The sequence below is a fragment of the Hypanus sabinus genome (assembly GCF_030144855.1).
Source record: "Hypanus sabinus isolate sHypSab1 chromosome Y unlocalized genomic scaffold, sHypSab1.hap1 SUPER_Y_unloc_8, whole genome shotgun sequence".
In the NCBI taxonomy this organism is placed as follows: domain Eukaryota; kingdom Metazoa; phylum Chordata; class Chondrichthyes; order Myliobatiformes; family Dasyatidae; genus Hypanus; species Hypanus sabinus.
This window is the reverse complement of record NW_026779038.1, coordinates 723,473-750,445: the sequence shown is the minus strand read 5'-3', so window position 1 is coordinate 750,445 and position 26,973 is coordinate 723,473. Positions and strand designations below refer to the sequence as shown.

The window sequence follows — 26,973 nt, the reverse complement described above, 5'->3', positions numbered from 1 at the left end:
TCCTCACTAACTTTTAACACACCTTCTAACACAAACTGGGAATTCTCACTTCCCACTAGTTAACTCTTTCTTCACTGAACCAAGTCCATCTGACCCAAAAGGACTGCATTCCTTTTCAACTAAATCAGATTCCTCAGACTTTTCCTGAGTTTCATTACTAGGTTCAGTACCATGTGCATCCACATCTTGAACACACTCAGACAGGACATCTGCCTCTTCCAGGCTTTCAATACCTGTCCCCTTTTCAAATTCTAAGTTCCCCTGATCCTCCCAGTTACTCTCTGGGCAACTCCCTTCCGGAGTAAACTCAACCCTGCGGGTTAAAACAATTTCATCTGCTAACCCAGCAGACTTCTTCAAGGTAACGGCATCCTTTTCATCTAGGACTGCCCTCATTTCATTATTGGGAACACATTTAAAATTTTTTACCTCTTCAAACAGTTCTGTCAAACCAGACAGATCATCCATGTCCAACCCTGGACCTTCTAACAGCCTTATCTGTTTCTCATTTTTACTCCGTGCCTCTATAAATTCCCTCTTGGCTAAGGGTAGGTCTACCTCCTCTCCTTTACTGTCTTTCACCTCCCTATTCTCCGTTTTACCATCCACTAACCCCTCTTGGTACAGGATTGGTAAAAACGTCTCAGTGTCAAATCGACACTGGACTGATTTAAACTGTCCTCTTTCTCAGCTGCCTTTCTCAACATGCTGTGAGTGATCACGCATGTGGGATAGATCTTGGAACCTAGGGGAGGGTCCTCAACACTTAAACAGGCTGGCTCGGTAGGTCCATGGCCGAACCAAACGTCACCACCAGCTAAATTGTTACCAAGAAGGACGTCCACACCTTCTCTCGGGAATTCTGATCGCACCCCTATTTCAACTGGTCCAGATACCAGATCACAATTTATAATGATCCCATGCAAAGGTACAGCTTCTGTCCCTTTTCCTTTGCCTCTCAAAACTACCTCTCCCATTTCAGGACCAAAATCTAGTACCGTACTGAGAATCAATGACTGCTCAGCTCCAGTATCTCTCCAGATCCGCACTGGAACTGGTGTTTCTCCCTCTTTCACAGACACAGTCCCTTCTGAAATAAATTTCTCACACCCCTCTTGTATTTTATCTATCTGGGGCTTTCTCGTTGATTTACTGATCAACACAATACATCCTGTAGGGACTGTTGTGTTCCCTTTTTCTGTCTCCTTCCTCGGAGCAAAGCACTTAGATGCAATATGACCCACCTTTCCACAATTAAAACAGGTCAAGCCAGGACCCCTCCTGCCATCTTGCCTTTCTTCCTCCTTATTTTTACCACTAGCTCCTGGCTGAATCTCTGCCTCAGCCGGCGCGCTTTCTCTACCATTCCTACGGTCTTTCTGGTAACTCTTATTTGAGGAAAACTTTGTCTTGTGGGTTAGGGCATATTCATCTGCGAACCTAGCAAATTCAGATATAGACTTATTCGGCTTCTCGTTCAAATACATCCAGATATCATCTGAAACACAACCTTTAAATTCCTCAATCAGAATTAACTCTCTGAAACGCCAAAAATCCTCTTCCACCATTTCTGCTGCACACCAACGATCCCAAGAGCACACCCTTCTCATAGGCAAACTCTGCATATGTCTGATTCCACTCTTTCTTTAAATTTCTGAACTTTTGTCTATAGGCCTCAGGTAGCAATTCGTAGGTCTGAAGAATGGCCTGTTTTACTTCCTCGTAATTCTCAGACTCCTCCTCCTCCATGGACAACGTCGCATATGCCCGTTGTGCCTTCCCTTTTAACACACTTTGTAACAATGCCACCCACTGATCTCTGGGCCACTTCTGATTCACTGCCACCTTTTCAAAATGCAAGAAATAACTATCAACATCCGTCTCCTCGAACGGAGGTACTAACCTAAACTCCCTACTAACATTAAATCTCTCCTCTTGGTCTGCCCCTGGGACTCTTCTCTCTTTCCTTAACGTCTCCATTTCCAGCTCATGCTGCCTCTGTTTCTCCTTCTCCTCATACTCCCCATTTTTCAGTTCTTTCCTTCTCCCTTTCAGCTCTTCCCTTCTTTTCTGCTGCTTCCAGCTGGTTTAAACTAATTTCATGCTCTCTCTGCTTTTCAGCTCTTTCCTTCTCCTTTTCAGTTGCTTCCAGCTGTTTTAACCTAAATTCATGCTCCCTCTGCTTTTCAGTTCCTTCCTTCTCCCTTTTCAGCTCTAACTCCTTTAGCTGGAGCTCATACTCACTTTTCCTCTGTTCCACGTCCAACCTTAATTTTTTCAACTCTAATGGAGCCATCTCAATAGCTGGTACCTTTTCAGGGATCTGTTTCAATACGTCAGCCGAAAATACATCCTTCTCAATATAATACTGAGTTATGGCCCTCCGCATCTCCTGCTTTTTCATCGACAACCTCACCTCTGCTAGATTTAGTCCTTTCGCAATATTTATCAAGTCCGTCTTTGTGGCCGCCTCTAGCACCTTCAAAGTCGGGTTTTGTGTAAATTGATCTACGTCCATCTTTGCTGGTTTCCCGTCTGGTTACCTGCGCAACCAGATCAAAGTCTGGACTTAAAAGAGCGATTCACTGGCCCTCCAATTTGGTATCAAATCTCGAGACGAGGCCCCAAGTTGTTACAAACCCCGTAACTGGGTGTCTTACAAGCGAAGATAGAAATGTCCGTTGGAGTCTGGTGATACTATTTTCAACAGTATTTATTAGTAAAAATACACAAAAATGATATCAATGCAAACATACAGATAATATACGTCATCAATACTAAAACTAAAAGTGCGGGTATAATAATAATCAATAAGAAATAAGCTCTATCATTGTCTAGGGGATAATGAACTGTCAGATGGAAATATAAAGTTCAGTTCAGTTCATGCAGGCTGCGGTAGTTGTTGGTCACGGTGTTGCAATTGGAGAGAGACAGAGAGAGAGAGAGTGAGAGAAATCAGTAACAGCTATTGACTTGCGGACTTTCCTTTTATGATCTTCATCCGTCGATGCGTTGTTGTTGTGGCCATTCACGTATGACCCCTCTGTCCTTTAGCCAGACCGTTCCGTTACCCAGGCAAGGCTGGACACACACACACAAGCCACCACCGGTCTCATAGTGTCTCTCCCGGTGCGTCTGAGGGGTGTTTCCCAGACCCTACTTTTATCCCCACTCACGGGGTCTCAGGTGTCCAATCAGGTTGGGATGATGTAACCCATCAAACCCGCCCCCTCTGGTTGCCCCCTGAGGGGTTTCAATGAATAGAACAGTACTCAATACACAATTCCTTCTCCAAGAGACAATAGCAGTAATCAGTGGTTCCGTTCCGCTTTTAGGAGGAGACAGTCCACTTTGTGTATCTCTGAGTTGTCTCTCTCTCATTAACAGACATGACCTGTTTATCAATAACAACTGTCTTGGCAGCTTTCCTGTTTCTCTCTCCCTTCCTTGATAACAGCATCGGAATAATAGCGATTTGCGATTCTCCAAAAGGCAATTTTGCACCCGTCTGCCCATCAGAGTTGCTCCTCAATAGTAACATATGCAAAAGTTTGAGCAGTTGTACTTCTCTTTCTTTCTTTCAAATTTTTTGCCTTTGCTCGTGTGTATTCATGTTTAGCATTTCCAATAGTATGTTAATAATTAGCATTAATTTTATTTTTTACTGAAAAGTTAGCTCCTCTCTCTCTCTTGATTTAGCTGTTGTATTTTTTTACTGCAGCTTGTGCTACATCAAAGTGACCAATTATAACCATATAACAATTACAGCATGGAAACAGGCCATTTCGGCCCTTCTAGTCCATGCCGAACGCTTACACTCACCTAGTGCCACTGACCTGCACTCAGCCCATAACCCTCCATGCCTTTCCTGTCCATATATGTATCCAATTTTACTTTAAATGGCAATATCAAACCTGCCTCTACCACTTCTACTGGAAGCTCATTCCACACAACTACCACTCTCTGAGGAAAGAAATTTCCCCTCGTGTTACCCCTAAACTTTTGCCCCGTCTCAACTCATGTCCTCTTGTTTGTATCTCCCCTACTCTCAATGGAAAAAGCCTATCCATATCAACTCTATCTATCCCCCTCATAATTTTAAATACCTCTATCAAATCCCCCCTCAACCTTCTACACTCCAAAGAATAAAGACTTAACTTGTTCAACGTTTCCCTGTAAGTTAGGTGCTGAAACCAGGTAACATTCTAGTAAATCTTCTCTGTACTCTCTCTATTTTGTTGACATCTTTCCTGTAATTTGGTGACCTGAACTGTACACAATACTCCAAATTCAGCCTTACCAATAACTTGAACAATTTTAACGTTACATCCCAACTCCTATACTCAATGCTCTGAATTATAAAGGACAGCATACCAAAAGCTTTCTTCACCACCCTATCCACATGAGATTCCACCTTCAGGAAACTATGCACCATTATCCCTATATCACTCTGTTCTACTGCATTCTTCAATGCCCTACTATTTACCACATATGTCCTATTTGGATTATTCCTATCAAAATGTAGCACCTCACACTTATCAGCGTTAAACTCCATCTGCCATCTTTCAGCCCACTCTTCTAACTGGCCTAAATCTCTCTGCAAACTTTGAAAACTTAATTCATTATCCACAACACCACCTACCTTAGTATCATCTGCATACTTACTAATCCAATTTACCACCCCATCATCCAGATCATTAATGTATATGACAAACAACATTGGACCCAGTACAGATCCCTGAGGCACACCACTAGTCACCAGCCTCCAACCTGACAAACAGTTATCCACCACTACTCTCTGGCATCTCCCATCCAGCCACTGTTGAATCCATTTTACTACTTCAATATTAATACCTAACAATTGAACCTTCCTAACTAATCTTCCATGCGGAACCTTGTCAAAGGCCTTACTGAAGTCCATTTAGACAACATATACTGATTTACCCTCGTCAAGCTTCCTCGTAACCTCTTCAAAAAATTTAGAAAGATTTGTCAAACATGACCTTCCACGCACAAATCCATGTTGACTATTCCTAATCAGACCTTGTCTATCCAGATAATTATATATACCATCTCTAAGAATACTTTCCATTAATTTACCCACCACTGATGTAGAGCCCCTGCTATTTCTACACTAACTTCCCTCAAGGTCCTAGGGAACATCCCGCCAGGACCCACAGATTTATCTACCTTTTTATTCCTTAAAAGTGCTAGTACTTAATCATCATAGTTTCCTTAACTTCCCTACTTGTTTCCCTTACCTTACACAATTCAATATCCTTCTCCTTAGTGAATATCAAAGAAAATAAATTGTTCAAAATCTCCCCCATCTCTTTTAGCTCCACACATTGCTCTCCACTCTGATTCTCTAAGGGACCAATTTTATCCCTTACTATCCTTTTAGATCTAATTAGATTAGTTAAGAGTACAGACTGTGGCAAACATCAATATACGGCACTCGCTGGTAATATCCTGCAAGGTAGCTAGCTAGCATGGTGGAGACTTCACGAAAGAAAGTGAAAACGTACAAATTCCACCCAGAATGGGAAGAGGAATTTCTATTTACCTTGGTGAAAGACAAGTGTGTATGTCTGTTGTGCCACCAAACACAAGCACTGACTAAAAGAGGGAATCACATCACCAACCACCCCAAAGAGCGCAATCCGCGCCAGGAAAGTTGAGGAGCTGAAATCGGGGTTGAAGGTCAGCAATCGTTTTTCACAAAACATACTATTCAAAATAAAGCTGCTATTGAAGCATCATTTCATGTAAGTCACCTCTTGGCTAAACACAAGAATCCTTTTACAGATGACGATTTATTCAAGGAAGTAATGACCGCAGAGACTGTTTTTAATGATTTTAAAAACAAAAACAACATCAAAACCAAAACAACACACACAAAATGCTGGTGAAACACAACAGGCCAGGCAGCATCTATAGGGAGAAGCACTGACGACGTTTCGGGCCGAGACCCTTCGTCAGGACAGTGCTTCTCCCTATAGATGCTGCTTGGCCTGCTGTGTTCCACCAGCACTTTGTGTGTGTTGTTTGAATTTCCAGCATCTGCAGATTTCCTCGTGTTTGCTCATCAAAACTGCAATACGTAATATACTGTTTGGCCCAGCAACAGTGACAAGAAGGGTAGAGTCACTGTCACAGAACGTGGATCGACAAGTGTTAAAGTCTTGTGTTACGTATTCAGGCAACAATAAATATATGAGTTCGGCAAGGGTTTCTTATAACAAACAACACGTTTATTAAACACAGAAAACAAACCCCCCCAAAAGTAAACAAACACTACCGTAACCGGAAACAGCTACTGAGCGGCAGCCCAAACAGTTCTTAAAGTGATATTCCAAAACAGTTCTTTAAAAGTGGTATTCCAAAAACAGTTCTTAAAAGTGGTATTGCCAAAAGTTCGATATGCTCACAGTCCATTTAAAAGGAGAGACTTTATAGGACGATTTAGGTTCTCTTCCACGTCGCTTGCTTCGATCCCCGACGTCGAACTTCCCACGAAGAATTTTACGAAACAGAACGGCTTAAAGGCACTGACCTTTCCTTCTCCACTACCTTCAACCCTTTCAAGTTAAACCCAGGGATTAACACGAAGATAGTCAACGAAATCCTTCCAAATAAGGATCAAACAAAGGTCGCCCCCGTTTCACCGTAGAAAGCGATTCTCCTCAATCTTTAACTTCCAACTTCCAATCTTCACTCTCCACTAATTTCGAACTAACAGAATCATAAAGAACCTGCTGGCAATGACCTTTTAAACTTTAGCATTAAATAAAAACTACATCCTTCAGCTAAACTGCGTCATCACTTCAAACACGCAGTGGCATGAAGTCAACCTGGCAAATCCAGCAACGAACTGCCCCTCCTCACTGGGTGGGGTCTATCTTTTATAACCTGTAAAAAAAACCCCCGTCACATGATCTCTACTGGCGGGAAAATGACGTCACCACCATCACAAGACCATCACCTCAAGTCCAGTACAGCTTCAACCCCAGTCACATGACAAGGGCTCCACTGTCATGTGTCACGAGTACGTAACACTTGTCACTCAGTGAATATTTTTCACTACAGTTTGATGAATCCCTGGATGTAATGCAAACAGCTGAGCTTGTTGTACTTGTCAGAATGGCTTTCCAGGATTTTACATCAGAGGAGGACTTCCTCACTCTTTCGCACTTAAAGGAGAGAACGAGAGGTGAGGATATTTACGAGTTTAAAAAATGTCTGTGAAAATAACATTCCCATTCATAAACTGGTTGCAATTACTACTGATGGGGCCCCAGCAATGCACGGTGTGCACATTAATTTTATAGCACTGTGCAGTAATGATCCTGATTTCCTGGATTATCACTGTGTGATTCATCAGCAGGTCTTGTCTGAGAAGATCGTGGACTTTTCTCAGGTAATGACTGGTGGTCAAACTGATAAACTTGATTCGAGCAAAAGCGCTTCAGCACCACTTATGCAAGGCGTTATTGGATGAGCCCGATGCTGCTTACAGAGACATAATTCTTCATGATGATGTTCAGTGGTTGAGTCACAGCAAAGTGCTGCAACGGTTTGTTGCCTTGCTGCCTGAGATAAAGATCATCATCTCGGATTGCAAGACCCTGCAGCGGATAGTGAGGTCAGCTGAGATCATCCGGGTCTCTCTTCCCGCCATCACAGACATTTACACTACACACTGCATCCATAAAGCAAACAGCATTTTGAAGGACCCCTCTCACCCCTCATACAATCTCTTCTCCCTCCTGCCATCTGGGAAAAGGCACCGGAGCATTCGGGCTCTCACGACCAGACTGTGTAACAGTTTCTTTCCCCAAGCTATCAGACTCCTCAATACCCAGAGTCTGGACTGACACCTTACTGCCCTATTGTCCTGTTTATTATTCATTGTACTGCCTGCACTGTTTTGTGCACTTTATGCAGTCCTGGGAGGGTCTGTAGTCTAGTGTAGTAGGTTTTTTTTCTGTGTTTTGTTTTTACATAGTTCAGTCTAGTTTTTGTACTGTGTCAAATAACACCATGGTCCTGATAAAACACTGGCTCATTGTTACTATGTTCTGCACCAGCAGTTATGGTCAAAGTGACAATAAAAGTGACTTAACTTGACTTTTCTATCGACAAGAAACGAGGAGCACGAGGAACTGTCAGATGATGCATGGCTACTGGATTTAGGGTTTCTGACAGACCTAATGGCTAAATTAAACACACTTAACAACGAATTCATTGAAAAAGACCAACACCTGCCCCACATGATAAGTGCAGTAAATGCACTTAAGGCCAAGCTTGGTGTTTGGATTTCAAACTTAAAGAATGTGAGGCTGACACACTTTCAGTTACAGGCCATCAAGAAATATATGCTTTCGCTCTGAGCAGTACTGTGCTTACCTATACAAACTGGCAATAAGAGTTCGATCGGTATTTTGGAGAGTTAAATGTCATGAAAAATATTGCTGCATTTATTTCAAACACATTTCTGCTGATCAATATAGAACAGATAGCAGCCAATTTACAGCAAATATTTGTTGTGCCAAGTGATATTGAAATGGAAATAATTGATCCGCAAAATGACATCGAGCTTAAAGGAAGATGAAGGGACGGTGACTTTTGGCAGCTTGTCAGCAGGGAGAAGTTTCCTCATTTTACCACGTGTGCACTAAAAATCAGTGCCTACTTCGGGTCAACTTGTCTGTGTGAAACTGCATTTTCACAGATGAAAATTATTAAATCTAAGTACAGGAGCTGTCTTACTGACTTACACCTCACAGACTGTCTCAGACTGGATGTCTATAGTTATGAGCCAAATTTCAGGGAACTAGCAGAAAATGTTCAGCCCTAGTCATCACACTGAGTGCAACAGCCAATTTTTATTCATTTATTTTTCTTGTTGAAATAAAATTAAATAATTAAACTTAGAAATAAAGATATTAAGTATTGTAATATTCTTAAAGCAAGACAGCTATGGCCTGTTTGATATGCTAGTTACAGCATTTTCTTGGTTGAATTAATTTGAAAGTTTGACAAAAGCAGTTTAGGTAATTCAATTAGCCCAAATAAAAGGCCTCAAGTTGAAAGTACAATCTGAGCTGTTTTTTCTCTCTAAACGATTTAGTGGGTCGATCTTGCCTTTCACTGAGGTCAAGGTAGGGGATCTTGGACTTAAAAAGGTTGGCAACCAGTATTCTATATCCTGAATTGGGAAGAACAGCCAGAGGTCATGGTGCATATTAGTACAGTTGATCCTCCTTACCCGCAGGGGATTGGTTCTGGGATACCCCCCATTCCCCACGGATACCAAAAAACTCCCTTACATAAAATGAGGTAGTATTTGCTTATAACCTATGCACATCCTCCCGTATACTTTAAATCATCTCCAGATTACTTATAATACCTAATACAATGTAAATGCTGTGTAAATAGTTGTTACACTGTATTGTTTAGGGAATAAGGACGCTTTGGAGGAGGCTCAATAATAATAAAGTCAGGATCTGTGGAGGTTGCGGGCTGAGGACCACTTCGGCAAGCGACATACCACTTTTCAAAAGATCTAATATTTCTACATTCTCAGCGTGAGATAGCACTTTACACTCCCTCAAGTCTTTGAGGAATTGTTTTGACCACGTTATTGCAACCAAACGAGACATGAGGTGAACAATGCTCAAATGATGAGTGCTGGAGAGAGAACTTCCGGGTTTTCCCAATCCATGGTTGGTTGAATCCGCACAAGCAGAACCCGCGGGTAAGTAGGGCCAACTGTACCAATGACATAGGTAGGGAAAGGGAGCATGTCCTGAAAACAGACTACGGAGAGTTAGGAAGGAAGTTGAGAACCACAAAGGCAGTAATCTTGAGACTGCCACGACAGTGAGTATAGGAAAACAATGAGGTGGAGGATAAATGCGTGGATGTGGGCTTGGAGCAGGGGCAGGGATTCAGATTTCTGGATCACTGAGATCTCAGTGACATGTACACAAATATCAAGCTGCACTTGAATCCCAGGGGAACAAATATCCTGGTTTGCTAAGAATATTGTGGAGAGTTTAAACGGAATTGCTGGGGGGTGGGAACCAAATTGAAGAGATATGCATGCACTGTCCAGAACTCCTGCTCCATCTGCGACTCAGAAGTACCCTCTGATTGTGGTTGATGAATTCCAGAACTTTCAAGTTTGGCAGACTCAGACTTCAGTTTCTCTGGATCAAAAACATTAATCTTCATGTCACTGAATCGCTTTTTGAATGCTGTGTAGATCGGATCATCTTCTTTACTCAGTCTAATGTATCGTCTGTCAAGTGAAGAAACGAGACTGGCAGTTCTCCGGTTTCTGGTGACGTCATCGTCGAGAATAGCAGCTTAAGTCACTAGTTCCTCCGGAAAAACGTGTTAACCCGACAATATAATATTTTTTGAAAAATATTTGAACTGAAAAGAGGGGCAAGAATGAGGGAAAAGAATGGAAATAACAAAAGTGGCACTCCGGAGCCTGCGTCCGAGAGGAGTGCAGCCAATGGCTCTCCTACCCGACCGCATGTTAGCGAGGCGGACGCTGAGCCTCATTCAGGTGAGGCAGTGAATATGATCGAAATCCTGAAAGAGATAAGGGAGTTCCAGAAAGAAATAAAGCAGCAGCTCCATGAAATCAAGTCAGAGCTCATCAGCGTCAATCAAAAAATAGCGGTGGCAGAGACTCATATTGAGAGGGTGGAAGATCGCGTTCAAAACGTGGAACAGATACTGAGTATGACAATAAAAATATTAAATCACCAAGAAGGTAAACTACTTGACCTGGAAGGAAGATCACGGCGGAAAAATATCAGAATCTACAACGTTCCCGAAGGAGCGAAGGGCTCGTCTATGACGGAGTTTGTCAGAAAGTTATTGTGGGACGCACTGGATCTTCCCTCGGCTATGAAGCTGAAAGACGGGAGAGCCCACAGTGCGTTAGTCCCGAAACCCACTCAGGATAGAAAGCCACGTTCAATAATAATTAAATTCCTTTGGTACAGCACCAAGGCGGAGATTCTACGAAGGGCCTGGGGTAAGAAGAGAGTGCTTTTAGACAATAAATTAATATATTTCGACCAAGATTACCCCCCTCCGCGGTCCTCCAGAAATGCAAAGAATACTCTGAAGTAAAGCTACTACTAACGCAAAATAAGATTAGATTTCAAACTCCGTACCCTGCTAAACTTCGAGTGTTTTATAACAATGGTTGTACCAGACAGTAGAAGAGGCGACTATAGACATGAAGGCCAGAGGGTTGCCCGTCAGCATGACCAAAACGAAAGAAAGCCTGGCTGAGGAATTACCCTGCTCCACTTGGGAAATAGTGTGAGAATCGAGAAGGCAGGAGATGGGAGGAGGCCAAGAGAAATATATCAGGAAGAGACCGGGAGTTTCCCAAAGACAGTCCTCACCCCCTTCAGAAGAGCCATAAGGTTTGGCGAACTTTAAAAATGTTGAGAAGCTAAACAGAAGCAAAAGTAGACGGTGATATACCTATCTCGAGAAATACTTATTATAATATGGATTTTATATTACTTAGTTGTTATTCTTTATTCACTTACTTACCCCTTTTTCCCCACCAAAATGAGAATATATATATGTGTATGTATGTAATATGAGTGTGTGTGTCTATGTGTGTGTGTTTGTGTGTGTGTGTGAGTGTGTGTGTGTGTATGAGTGTGTGTGTATATGAGTGTGTGTGTGTGTGTGTGTGTGTGTGTGTGTGTGTGTGTGTGTGTGTGTGTGTGTGTTTGTGTGTGTGTGTGAGTGTGTGTGTGTGTATGAGTGTGTGTGTGTGTATATGAGTGTGTGTGTGTGGGTGTGTGTGTGAGAGTGTGTGTGTGTGTTTGTGTGTGTGACTGTGTGTGTGTGTGAGTGTGTGTGTGTGAGAGTGTGTGTGTGAGTGTGTGTGTGTGTGTTTGTGTGTGTGTCTGTGTGTGTGTGAGAGTCTGTGTGTTTGTGTGTGTGTGTGTTTGTGTGTGTGTCTGTGTGTGTGTGTATTTGTGTGCTTGTGTGTGTGAGAGTGTGTGTGTGAGTGTGTGTGTGTGTGTTTGTGTGTGTGTCTGTGTGTGTGTGAGAGTCTGTGTGTGTGTGTGTGTGTGTTTGTGTGTGTGTCTGTGTGTGTGTGTATTTGTGTGCTTGTGTGTGTGTGTGTGTGTGTGTGTGCACGTGTGTATAGGAGGAATACACAGGGAAATCTTTTCTGTGTAATTGATTTGATCACCGACTTTTATGAATACTGCAATGGGGGCCCTCAACTCACAAGTAGGAGGGGTTATTCCCCCACAGCTAGACATTTCCTCTAGCTCAACGCAGGGTCATCTACCAGAGACCTCAGCCTTGGAGTCACACGTTCGTTGCCATTTTTGTTATTATTTGCTTTTCTTGGTTCTTATTTGTTCAGGGAGTAGATCGGTTAAGATTTATTCTGCTAGCTTTAATGATACATTGACAGATAAATACAGATGGCTAAAGACAAGGTAAAATTCATTTCTTTTTATGTCAACGGGCTATTACATCCAATCAAACAAGAGAATTTTATCCTAAATGAAAAATGAACAAACCTATGTAGTATATTTACAGGAAACTAATTTAAGTGATAATGAGCATAAAAAACTAAAGAGAATGGGCTTTACTAATTTGTTTTTCTCCTCAGATAAAGCAGGACATAGGAGAGGAGTTGCTATTCTTATCTCAAGTAAGCTAAATTTTGAAAAATTATTCGAAATGGGAGATAAAGAAGGCAGATATATTCTGGTAAGGAGGAATATAGACGGCAATTCAGTTATTCTGTTGAATATATACACACCCCTGGGAAGTGATATTGGTTTCTTTCAGAAAATTATTGATATTATGGTAACGGAAAAAGAAGGTCTCATGATATGTGGGGGAGAATTAAATTTACAATTACAACCAAACTTAGACTCTTCCAATAGAAAAACCTATGAAACTAAATCTTTACATAAGAAAGTTAATACACTTGTTGAGGATGTTGGTTTAATTGATATATGGAGAGACCTTTTCCCTGACAGAAGGGATTATACTCATTATTCTGCTGCCCATTCTGTATATACAAGAATAAACTATTTCACAACATTTGGAAAAAATACCTGTGGAATTGGGACAATAGATGTAAGTGACCATGTACCTATATCTGTTGATTTTGACCTACAACCAAAGAATACCATTTGGAAAGTAAATTCAAGTCTACTCAATGATCTGTACTTTAAGGAACAAATTAAAAAAGAAATAGGTCTCTACTTAGAATTTAATGATAATGGAGAGGTTTCACCTCCCATTTTATGGGATACTCTGAAGGCTGTCTTAAGAGAGAAAATTATAGCGATATCTTCATATAAGAGAAAAACAAGGAATAAAACATTAGAGTAATTACAAAATAGGCTGAAGGAACTAGAGAAAAAACACAAATTGAATTTAGCGCACGATACATTAGGGGATACATCACCTCAATCATGGCCAAACAATTAGAGGAGTTTCTACCCATACTGATACATAATGATCAGATAGGTTTTATACGACAACACCAGACACAAGACAATATATGAAGGACACTTCACATTATGGATCATATAGAAAAAAATAAAATTGCATCAATAGTGGTAAGTGTGGATGCTGAAAAGGCGTTTGATTCAGTAATTGGAATTTTCTTTACAGAGTCCAAGACACAATTATTAAAACTATACAGGCACTATATGACAATCCTACTGTTAGGATTGAAATCAATGGCTATTTATCAAATAGCCTTATCCTAGAAAGGGGCACGAGACAGGGTTGTGCATGGTCACCACTACTCTTCGCGTTATTTCTGGAACCATTAGCTCAATACATCAGACAAAATGAAGATATCAGGGGAATTACTATTAAAGGGACAGAGCACAAATTGGCTTGTTATGCGGATGACATTTTGATCTATCTAAGACAACCAACATACTCTTTACCTAAATTGATGCAATCCTTTGAACAATATGGTCAATTATCAGGATACAAGATTAACATAGATAAAACCCAATTACTTTCATATTACTATAGCCTACCAAGAGAAATTGGAAGTTGATACCCCTGGGCATGGTACACAGAGTCTTTCAAATATTTGGGCATCATTATGCCAAAAGATTTGGCAAAATTATCAGAATGTAATTATCAGCCTTTATATAAAAAAATTAAGGAAGATGTGGCAAGATGGAGCCTGATTCCTTTTCTCAGTCTCAGTTCAAGGATTGAGTCTATTAAAATAAATATACTGCCCAGACTGTTATATTTCTTTCAGACCCTAGCAACAGAGATTAATCAGAATCAATTCAATGAATGGAACAAGATGTTATCAAGGTATAGTTGGCAGGGTAAAAGGCCTAGAGTCCAGCTCAAAACTTTGCAATTAGCAAAGGAAAAGGGGGGATGGGGCCTACCTTCTCTTAGAGATTATTATTTTGCAGCACAGTTGAGAGCTGTGATATGTTGGTGCAACCCATCATATGACGCTCAATGGAAAAACATTGTGGAGCGGGTACTTTCCATCCCCATACAAGCAATTTTGACTGATAACAACCTGCAAAGGTACATAAATACTATTGATAACCCATGGGTGAAATTGACCCTTAAAATATGGAAAACCACTATAAAAGAATATAATCTGGAGGGAGATATTGGAATTCTTAAATGGTGTGCATATGACTCAGATTTTGCACCAAATAAATTGGACTGGACAGCTAAAGGAATAACAGTTCTTTGCAACATAATGAAAGAAGGAACACTGTTCAGTTTTGAAATGCTTAAAGAGAAACACTTATTAGAAAAACAAGATTTTTATCGGTATTTACAGATGCGACAATATGTTAATAAGACGCTAAAAATGTAACCACGGCAAGTACATGCTTGATAGAGCTCTTTAGAAAAGCATATAATTCAGATAATGGTAGTAGAATCATTTCAAGCATGTATAAGGGGTTGTCAAATCTTACAACACATTCGACTTCATACACTAAAACAAAATGGGAGAAGGAAGGAGGGATAATTATATCTGAGGAAGAATGGACAACAATATGGAGGTATCAATGGAAGTGTACCAGTTCACAGAAATGCAGGGAGTTTGCATGGAAAAGCTTGATAAGATATTTTATTACACCCTCTCAGAAAACCCATTATGATAGTAACTTCCCTGGTTGCTGGAGAAATTGTGGTAATCAAAATGCAAATCATTATCTTATCTTTTGGGACTGCCCTGTTATCAAAAATTATTGAAGGGGGGATACACTATGCCTTATAAGACATCTTTAAATATGAAATACCCTTAGAGAGGGTAAATAGCCTTAGACCATATATTTTGGATATATACCTCGAGTGGTTGAAAAGAGATAAATATTTAACTAATATACTGTCGGTGGCTGGTAAAAAGACTCTTACTAGGAAATGGTTATCATAGGAGAGCCCAACTTTAAATACATGTGTAACGTTCTCCTTCGGGTGTAACGAAACGCCGAATTTAACGTCCGGATAAACCACAGCCAATGCAAACCAGATCGCAGTAAGATTAACCATTTACTGTTCACTCTTCACATTAACATATGGTGAAAACTGTTGATAAAACAATACAAGATCGATACAGTATTTGTTCCTTCCTTAATATCACATTTCAAGTGTAAATACTTGTAAAGGTGACTATAACTACATTACACTAAGGTGCAGTATACAGGGAGAGTTTACCTGCTCCATTGACTACTTTAAATACACTTCCATGCAAACTATCCGCGACTCTTTAACTAACGAAAGCATAAACATTATCTACCGTCGTTACCTCTAACAGGATCAGCATTAACATCTTAGTTAAATATATCGATTATCTATTAACTTACAGCGTTGCTCTCACTGTGATTTCTCATGCCTGCAAAACTGCTTGTGCTCAGGTGAGCCTCGTGGAAAGCCCCCACCCTCGTGCTAATTTCAAACCGGTGTTTTCCCACAAGACGCGGCGAAACCGGATGTGACGTCATCGCATGCCGATATATTTTACATGCAATGAATACACTTTAAACACTTCTAATTCTAACTAGAAAATACTATTGAATGAATTACTAAGCGAAAATATTATAAACTAAATAACTGTCGTAATGACAGCACACTCCCCGCTTGACCTTCGTAAGGTCACAATGAGCAGAGTACAAAACTTAGTCTCTTAATCAGTCATTGGGTAGAAGTAGAATAACTTCTGTAACTGGCCTTTGGTAAATTTTCACATCGCCTTGGTCGGTAGTCTTCAATTCGATCTTCCTGACATGTCCATCCTCGCTAGGGAATGTAGCAGTGATTCTGGCCATTGGCCAGCTGTTGCGGGTGATCTGCTTGTCCCTGAGCAGGACTAAGTCTCCAACTTGAAGATTCCTGCGGGGTTCTGTCCACTTTCGTCTCAGTTGCAACAAAGGTAGATATTTTTGTCTCCAGCGAGGCCAGAACTGATTTGCCAGAGCCTGGACTTGTCTCCATTGCTTTGTGTACAAATCCTTGTCTGAAAAGTCTCCTGGTGGAGGAGGTGCTCCTGCCTTCTGCGTAAGGAGCGTTGATGGCGAAAGTATAAAGGGGTTTTCTGGGTCAGAAGACACAGGTAGGAATGATTGTGCATTTATAATGGCTGTGACCTCTGCCATTAGGGTGCACAGTACCTCGTGAGCCAATAGGGTGTGTTGCTGCATCTCAGGTTTCCTTTTCCAGGTTTTCCGTAAGGACGTGAACTGTTTGACTGCCTGCTCTTTGTTATCTGGTGAGCGCTGGCATGGTTCTCTGATAGGCAATGGGGCAACCCCATTATTTGCTTCATCTCTGAAGACCTTAGTGTCTTTGGGTTTTAAAGAAATGGTATCTTGAGCTGATTGTGCAAGTTTGTTTCTGTGCTCGGTTTGAACGAAAACTGACTGACCTAGCGTCTCGTCGGTTACTTTACGCTTGGTAATGTCTTGTTGTGCTTCTTTGATGCACGGGACACTCGGGCAGGGTTGAAAGATTGAATGGCGGCCACTCTCTAGCACATTGGTCTTGAGTGTGTTAACCATCGGTTTGTGTACGTCACCGAGACACACCTCTCCTATCACCACCCAGCCCAGATCCAGACGTTGCGCGAAGGGGGCGTCGAGTGGTCCATTGACCTGCTGCCTAACCTTGTGTACCTGGATAACATCTCTTCCTAATAGCAGGAGTATTTCCGCTTTCGGATCCAGTTCTGGGATGTGTTTGGCGATGTGGTGGAGATGCGGCTGGTGTAGCACCGCACTTGGTGTCGGGATCCCAGCGCGGTTATTCATGATTTCATTGCACTCTAAGAGCGGAGGGAGACAGATGACGACTTTACCATCCAGGGACTCGATCTGGATGCCTTCTGCCTTCCTTCCTTGGGTTTTCATGTTGCCTGAGCAAGTTTTGAGGTAGTATGGGAACCGCTCACTCTCAATGTTGAACAATTTAAAGAACTCTGGACTGACTAGTGAACGATTGCTCTGATCGTCCAGAATCACATAGGCTTTGATGGCCTTGTCTTTGGCTCCTTTAGGGTACACCTTAGTGAGGCAGATCTCGGAACAAGAACGGCTTGACTGAGTTTGACCGCAAACTTCTGTCCAGTTCGAGCTGACAATTGTTGTCCCGGAGTGAACCTCTCCCTCCCCGCCGTCCTGTTGTGGGGGTGAAGGAGCGTTGACGGTTCTTTCATTCTTGACTTCATCACGGAGCCGTGAGGGTAAATTTCCTTCCTCATATGGATGTGGTGCAATCGTGACTCTCTGAGGTTCCTCGTAGCTGGGGAAGTTATTGAATACGTATGGAGAGGGGAGACGAGCCTGCCTGTCTATTTGAGATTGTACATAGTCGCTTGTGCGTTCCAGTCTGGTCCTTTCTAAAGTAGATCTTACTGCGGTCAGATCACGCGACCCTTCAGCTTCTTCTATGTACTTTGCTTCCGCCATGGCAGCTTCTTTTTCTCTTTCTCGCTGCAGCACTTGCAATTCTGTCGATATTTTTGCCATTTCCAACTGGGTTTCGGCTTCTCTGGCGGCCTCTTCTCTTTGTCTGGCGGCCCTTTCTTTCTGGATTTCGGCTTCTCTGGCAGCCTCTTCGGCTTCTCTGGCAGCCTCTTCTCTTTGTCTGGCGGCCCTTTCTTTCTGGATTTCGGCTTCTTTTGTGGCCAGTTTCATTTTCAAAACTGCTTCTTGTCTGGCGTAACGCAGTAGCACCTTGGCGGCTTCTGCCTTTCTGGCGGCCCTTTCGGCTTCTCTGGCAGCCTTTTCGGCTTCTCTGGTGGCCAGTTTCATTTTCAAAACTGCTTCTTGTTTGGCGTAATGCAGTCGCACCTTGGCGGCTTCTGCCTTGGCTCTTGCCTGTGCGGACTTACTTGATGTCGTTCTACTGCCCTTGTCGCTGGGCGCCATCGACTTGATCCCGGATCGAGCTGACATTGCAGCACTTGGAACACCTGATAACGCCTGGGTGGGCTTACTTGATGTCGGTTTACTGCCCTTGTCGCTGGGCGGCATCGACTTGATGCTGGATTGAGCTGACATTGCAGCACTTGAAACACCTGATAATGCTGCTTTTTCACTGTAACGTTCTCCTTCGGGTGTAACGAAACGCCGAATTTAACGTCCGGATAAACCACAGCCAATGCAAACCAGATCGCAGTAAGATTAACCATTTACTGTTCACTCTTCACATTAACATATGGTGAAAACTGTTGATAAAACAATACAAGATTGATACAGTATTTGTTCCTTCCTTAATATCACATTTCAAGTACTTGCAAAGGTGACTATAACTACATTACACTAAGGTGCAGTATACAGGGAGAGTTTACCTGCTCCATTGACTACTTTAAATACACTTCCATGCAAACTATCCGCGACTCTTTAACTAACGAAAGCATAAACATTATCTACCGTCGTTACCTCTAACAGGATCAGCATTAACATCTTAGTTAAATATATCGATTATCTATTAACTTACAGCGTTGCTCTCACTGTGATTTCTCATGCCTGCAAAACTGCTTGTGCTCAGGTGAGCCTCGTGGAAAGCCCCCACCCTCGTGCTAATTTCAAACCGGTGTTTTCCCACAAGACGCGGCGAAACCGGATGTGACGTCATCGCATGCCGATATATTTTACATGCAATGAATACACTTTAAACACTTCTAATTCTAACTAGAAAATACTATTGAATGAATTACTAAGCGAAAATATTATAAACTAAATAACTGTCGTAAAGACAGCACAACATGGATGGAAATTACAATTGATGTTTACAAAATGGAGAAGATAACAGCATCTGTCAATCATAAGCTGGAACAATTTGATTCAAACTGGGAAAAATGGTTTATCTACATGATGCCTCATAGGCCTGATTTTATTCTCACAAATCAATGAATCTGTTGTAAAAAAAAATCACTCTCTACTTGTACATAGTTCTTTCCTTTTGCTTGTTTTTTCTTTCCACTCTTTTCTATAAGTGTATACCTGAGATAAATACTTTGTGGAGATTTGTGATATATATGATTATATGATGTATATGTACAATGTCTGAAATACATCTTATGGAAATGTTTGTTTGATGATGAACTTCAACAAAAAATAAATTACAAAAAAAAAGACTAGCAGATCTCAATGATGAAGGGGCATAAATAGAGAAAGCGGAGACAGTGCAGTGGGAAAATAGGCAGGTGATAGAGAAGGGACATGCTCAGACTGACGTTTTGTGATGAGTCTATTTTAGTGCAAGGAGTGCTGTGCTTTTTGCTGCAACTGGCAATGTTGCCATGATTGCAGAGAAGTATGACTTTAATTTTGAAAGTTTACGTGGCTTGAGGGCATATTTGCAGGATGGTTTGAGTGCTTACAAAGAACTGTATGATAGAAAAATGCGCAAGGCTAAGCAGTCAAGCGTGCTGTTGTTTTTTAAACCTTCCACATCAGCCACAGCAGAAGACGAACCTCAACCTTCGACATGGAGACAGACAGACATAGAAGAAGGTGACCTGTCTACCCTGATGGAAACAGATGATGATGAGATGACACCCCAGCCTCCTCTAACTCCCACCACCCCAACCTCCGACAACTCAGCCTAACACACCATCATCAGTGTGCTCGCTGTCTTCCCGATTCCGATAAGTGAAACTACACTGTACATACAGTATTTCTACTTTATACAGGCTGTGTATGTTTATGTGTTATTTGGCAGCTTCATAGTTTAAAAGTTACGGGAAAGAGTGTTTCTGCTGAGAGTGCTTCTGCCGAGAGCATTTGCATGAGATTTTTGCTACGGTGGACAGTGCTGCAATAATTGTAGAAAAGTATTTCTACTTTATAAAGACTGTGTATTTATCAGATTATTCCTGTTGTTACTGTATGTTACTGTTATTTTAGGTTTTATGTGTTATTTGGCATGATTTGGTAGGTTATTTTTTGGGTCTGTGAACGCTCACGACTTTTTCCCATATGAATAAATGGTAATTGCTTCCTCACTTTACCACATTCCGGCTTATGAACCGTTTCATAGGAACACTCTACCTTCAAATAGCAGGGGAAACCTGTACACTAACTAAGCTGGCTGCAAACACTAGAGGAATCTGGCATGTATTTTGCTGATGAGCGACTGAGATACTGGGAGCAACCAAAACAGAAGGTTTGGTGTCTGATCCATCATACCTCCAGAATGGACCAGACCAAGGAAGTTGTCATCCAGCTGGGGGCTACCTCGGAGCATAAGGTTGGAATTATTACATGCACTCTGATTAATCATTCTGATTAAGCTGAAGGAAAATCAGGCTTTGCCCTCCATGCCCCAATACCCCCTGAAACCAGAGGCAGAAAAGGGGGTCTGAGCACTAACAGATTATTTCCTGGCACAAGGAATATTGATCCCCAGCAGCTCTCCTTGCAATACTATATTCCCAGTCCCCAAACCAGGATGAAGAATTAAGATTCAAGAGTTAAGAAAGATAAACGAAATTGGGTGTGTGGTCCCTCCTCACAAGGTAAAATGCTCTCAGGAAGAAGTTAAGTTTCAGGGTATTGTACTCTCGGCTAAGGAACGCAAATTAACAGAAGATCAAATGCACCCTATTGCTGATACACCTGCACCAACTATCCCCAAGAAGATGCATGCCTTCCACAGCCTTCTGAATTTTTGCAGACTACGATACCTAATGTGGCCATTTATTCTCACTTGGTAACTCCTTTGGCATCCTCCAATGTCCCGCCTAGTTTTACTCTAACAACCAAGCAAGTAACAGCATTTACAGATCACCCTTATACCATCACCCTTTTCAGCTGTATGTCACCATCAGAGAGGGCTGTGCCACTGTTGCCCTCATTCAGATTACGGCGACCGTAAGTAGTCGGTGGTGTACTACTCCGCAAAGTTAGATCCAGTTGCAACAGGATTGTCACCCTGCTCACAAGTGCTACAGGCAATTTACTGGCGGGCGTCACGTGATGACGTAGGATCGAGACGTGGGAATCCAGTTCTCCCGTAAAAAATCAGTAAATTAATGTTTAAGTGAAGAAAAGTTAGTAAATACTTTTTAAAAGTTACTTATGAACTTCTCCGGATTGTTTCAAACTATGCCTCACAAACAGAAGATGAAGAAAGCTACTACCTTGAAGACAACGTAAGTTGGAAAAGAATCAAGGCCGGCCACCATGAAAGAACCGTGGGCTCAAGTACATTTTGCCTCCAGTGATACAGAACAGGAAACTGCGGCAACATCAACCATTTCTAAAGAAAAAGACCAACAAGAATTGCACAAACGTGAAGGAAGGAGCATGCGCAAACGCGAGCAACCTGAACTACAAATCCCAGTTAGATTGAAACCGGAAGTAAAAGTGAATCTGAGGTAGATTCAGATTCTCTGGATAAATCAGACGAAGTTGGAGGTAAAAGTTTTTCTGGAAATATAGAAAAAACTTTGATGCAAATAATGCATAAATTAGAAAAACTAAACGCATTAAAAGCAATAAAAAAGATATTAAAAATATGATTATGTTCAACAAAATGATAAAAAGACAGGACAAAATGGATAAGAGAATTACAGACTTGGAAGTCACAACGGAAGAATGAATAAAATGGAAGATAATATTTCTGCCTGGACATCAGAAAGAAAACGGTTATTGGAAAAAGTGGACATGCTGGAAAATTTTAGCAGATGAAGTAATATTAAGATTGTTGGACTTAAAGAAGGTATAGAAGGAGAGGATCCGATAAATTTTTTTCAAAAATGGATCCTGGAAAACTTGGAAATGGAAGAAGGATCTCAGTTAATTGAAATTGAAAGGGCTCACAGAGCCTTAAGACCAAGACCTCAAGTTGATCAAAATCCACGATCAATCTTGATAAAATGCTTAAGATATCAAAATAAAGAAAAGATCCTGAAGGCGGCTGCCCAATGTGCCAGAAAGAGAAACGGGCCATTGATGATAGAAGGGAAAACAGTTCTTTTCTATCTTGATATAAGTTATGACCTTTTGAAGAAAAAGAAGGAAATTAACCCAGTGAAAAAAGTTTTATGGGAAAAGGATTATAAATTTAAATGCATCACCCGGCAACACTGATAATTTTTTTGGAGGATGGAAAAAGAAGATTTATTATCGAGATATGGAAGAGTTCGCACAAAAACTCCCAAATATTCGCTAACTACACACAAAGATTTCAAAGCGAAACAGATTAAAGATGAAGACAGGGACAGTGAATGGAATTGATGGACATTTAAGGACAGAAGAATATTTAAATATATTCCTATTTATATGATACAGGGGAAGAAAGGTAAAATGTTTGAGAAAGATTAATTGAGAGTAGTATTTTTTTCTTCTTATATATATACTTTTTTATATCACGGGGAGCTGGGGAACTTCGGATCGATTGCTACGGGAATCACGTGTGTAATCATGGCGATTGCCATGACCCGTACAATAGTAGGGGGTAATGTTGTGTTCTTTTTTATCCACAACATTAGTAGGGGGGTATTTTGTTTTTTTCTTTATAATCTATTTTTCTTCTATTGTTCTTTCTTTGCCTGGATGATCGGTGGGGACACACATAGCAACATGGAGAATTTTAAAAAGATTCCCCAAGGTACCACGAAAGTTGAAAGATTATGTATTATTATAGACTGGAGTAACCCAATTTAAAATAATGACCAATTTACTGAATTTTTAAAGTTTTAATGTTAATGGGCTTAATGGACCAGTGAAAAGTAAAAGAATTTTAACATATATTAAGAAAATGAAAACAGATATAGCTTTTTTACAAGAAACACATTTAACAGAAATAGAACATCAGAAATTAAAAAGAGACTGGGTTGGAAATGTTATTGCGGCTTCATTTAACTCAAAGGCGAGTGGAGTTGCAATTTTGGTTAATAAAACTTTATCAATTAAAATACAAAATGAATTAATTGATTCGGCAGGGAGATATGTAATTATACATTGTCAAATTTTTTCAGAATTATGGACTCTTATGAATATTTATACACCAAATGAAAATGATGTAAAATTTATACAAGAGGTCTTTTTGAATTTGGCTAACGCACATGATAAAATATTAATAGGTGGAGATTTTAACTTTTGTTTAGATCCAGTTTTAGATAGATCAACAAAGGTTGTTACAAAATCAAAAGTAGCAAAATTAACTTTATCATTGATGAAAGATTTAAATTTGATTGATATATGGAGAAGAATGAACCCAAAAGAAAGAGATTATTCATTTTATTCAAATAGACATAAAACTTATTGAAGGATAGATTTTTTTCCTATTATCAACGAATATTCAAGACAGAGTGAAAAATATGGAATATAAAGCAAGAATATTGTCAGATCATTCTCCCTTGATAATGACAATGATAATGATAGCTAAAGAGGAATCGATTTATAGATGGAGATATAATTCAATATTATTAAAATGTCAAGATTTTTGGAATTTTATGAAAAAGCAGATTCAGTTTTTTTTAGATACAAATTCACATTCAGTTGATGATAAATTTATATTGTGGGAAGCAATGAAGGCCTATTTGGGAGGACAGATAATAAGTTATACTTCTAAAATTAAGAAGGAATATATGATAGAAATAGATCAATTGGAAAAAGAGATTACAAAATTAGTAAAAGAATCTCAAAGATATATGACAGAAGAAAAACGAAGACAACTTGTTAACAAGAAGTTACAATATAATACACTTCAGACATATCGAACAGAAAAAGCAATTACGAGAACTAAACAGAGATATTATGAACTAGGTGAAAGATCACATAAGGTTCTTGCTTGGCAGTTAAAAACAGACCAGCCTTCAAAAACGATAAATGCAATTAGAACAAGAGTAAATAAAATTACTTACAAACCTTTAGAAATTAATTAAACTTCTAAGAATTTTTATTCCGAACTGTATCAATCAGAATCACAAAATGATAACGTCAAGATAGAAAAAGGTTTTTATCACAAATAACTCTTCCAAAATTGAATTCGGAAGAACAGAAGGGATTAGATATGCCTTTTACATTAAAAGAGTTCGAAGAAACTCTAGGATCACTTCAAAGTAATAAATTCCCAGAAGAAGATGGTTTGCCACCTGAATTTTACAAAAAGTTTAAAGATGTACTAATTCCTCCTTTTATGGAGTTAATACATCAAGCGGAAAGAACACATAAACTTCCAGAATCTTTTTCGACAGCTATTTTAATAGTATTGCCAAAAAAAGATAGAGATCTTTTAAAGCCAACATCATAGAGACCTATTTCTTTGTTAAACACTGACTATAAAATAATAGCAAAAGTTTCAGCTAGCAGATTATCTAAATAATTAACAAATTAATACACATGGATCAAACAGGATTTATCAAAAACAGACAATCAGCAGATAATGTAACCCGGTTACTTAGTATAATTCATTTGGCGCAAAAGAGAGAGGAAATGAGTGTGGCAGTTGCTTTAGATGCAGAAAAAGCATTTGATAGATTGGAATGGGATTTTTTTATTTAAGGTATTGGAAAAACATGGATTAGGAATATCTTTTATAAAATGGATTAAAACCTTAAATACTAACCCCAAAGCTAAAGTAGTGAAAAATTATTAAATTTCAACACCATTTCAGTTAACAAGGTCAACTAGGCAAGGTTGTCCATTATCATCTGCTTTATTTGTGTTGGCGATAGAACCATTAGCTGAATTAATTAGAATGGACCCAGATATTATGGGTTTCAGAGTTAACCAGGAGGAATACAAGATTAACTTATTTGCTGACGATGTTCTGCTTTATTTAACAAACCCATTGTACTCGCTGCGTAAATTATCTTCTAGATTCTAGAATACGGGAAAATATCAGGCTACAAAATAAATTGGGATAAAAGTGAAATTCTACCTCTTACTAGAGATTATAGTCAATGTCAATTAATAACTCAATTTAGATGGCCAATAAATGGTATAAAATATTTAGCTATAAGAGTTGATAATGATATAAAGAACTTAAATAAATTAAATTATTTACCATTATTTAAAAAATTCAAGAAGATCTTGATAAATGGATAATATTACCAATAACATTAGTAGGTAGAGTAACTGCCGTAAAAATGAATATATTCCCTAGATTACAATACTTATTCCAATCACTACCAATACAACTACCCCAGAAGTTTTTTCAAGAGTTAAATAAATGTGTGAGGAAGTTCCTTTGGAAAGGTAAGATGTCAAGAATATCATTGGAAAAATTGACATGGAAGATTGATCCAGGAGGGTTACAACTTCCAAACTTTAAGAATTATTATAAAGCAAATCAACTTAGATTTATTGCATCTTTTTTTGAGAAAGATAAACCGACATGGATTAGAATAGAACTAGATAAAATAGGAGAAAATATACCAGAAGATTTTATATATAAATGGGAATCTAAGTGGATTCGGGAAAAGAAAGAACCTCCTATATAAAAACATCTGGTTGATTTATGGAATAAGATAAATCTTGATGGTGAGATAAGGAAATCTTTATTAGCAAAGAGACCTTTAATTCAAAATAAACACTGTAAATTCCGGACTATAAGCCGCTACTTTTTTCCCACGCTTTGAACACTGCGGCAACACTGCGGCCTATTCTACGGTGCAGCTAATGCATGTTTTTTTTTCATGCCGCCAAAAACATTTTGCCTCGTAACAGTAGACCAATAAAATTGATGAGTAGTTCACAGAGGTCCAATGCAATTGTACGATAAATCAAGCGCACTTTCACAATTATTGTAAATCAGTCATTTGTACTCACTCTCATCAACATGGAAAACACTCGAAGAAAAGCATATGATGCAGCTTTTAAGTTAAAGGCGATCAATCTGGCGGTTGAAGAAGGAAATCGAGCTGCTGCACGTAATCCTGGCATAAATGAATCGATGGTGAGATGGTGGAGATGCCAGCGTGAAGAACTGAGTCAATGCAAAAAGACAACAAAAGCTTTCAGAGGTAATCATAGCAGATGGCCCGAATTTGAAAACTTTCTTGAAGACTGGGTTAACACACAGAGAGCAGGCGGCCGCGGTGTTTCCACCGTGCAGATCAGACTGAAGGCTAAAGCAATCGCCACCAAAATGAAAATCGAAGATTTCAGAGGTGGGCCATCGTGGTGTTTTAGATTTATGAGACGAAAAGGCCTGTCCGTCAGGGTACGCACGACTCTGTGTCAGCAGCTCCCTCCCGACCACGAGGAAAAACTTGCTAACTTCCGCACATTCACTCAAACAAAGATAGCGGAGAATTCCATCGGGCCAGATGATATCATAAATATGGATGAAGTACCTTTGACGTTTGACCTGCCTCTCACTCGGACTGTTAATAAAAAAGGTGACTCGACCATCACACTGAAAACAAGTGGCCATGAGAGAACGCATTTTACGTGTTCTGAGCTGCACAGCATCCGGTCTAAAGCTTCC

General features: G+C 40.1%; 1 protein-coding gene across 4 annotated transcripts in view; it reads right to left on the bottom strand.

Moving 5' to 3' along the window:
* The window catches only part of LOC132386035 (speckle-type POZ protein-like), a 199,416-nt gene that overhangs the window by 155,796 nt on the left and 16,647 nt on the right, over positions 1-26,973 (bottom strand). Inside the window, exons 1-2 of one of the 4 annotated variants that reach the window (XM_059958325.1) lie at positions 19,027-19,257; positions 15,512-18,754 (exon numbers count right to left, since the gene is read on the bottom strand). The exons of 2 other annotated variants lie outside the window; for them this stretch is intronic. In XM_059958325.1, the coding sequence (XP_059814308.1) occupies positions 16,221-18,587 (2,367 nt within the window). In that variant the 5' untranslated portion in view covers positions 18,588-18,754; positions 19,027-19,257 and the 3' untranslated portion in view covers positions 15,512-16,220. Of the gene's footprint in view, positions 1-15,511; positions 18,755-19,026; positions 19,258-26,973 lie in introns of those variants that run through there. One more of the 4 variants, XM_059958324.1, reaches the window with a different exon arrangement.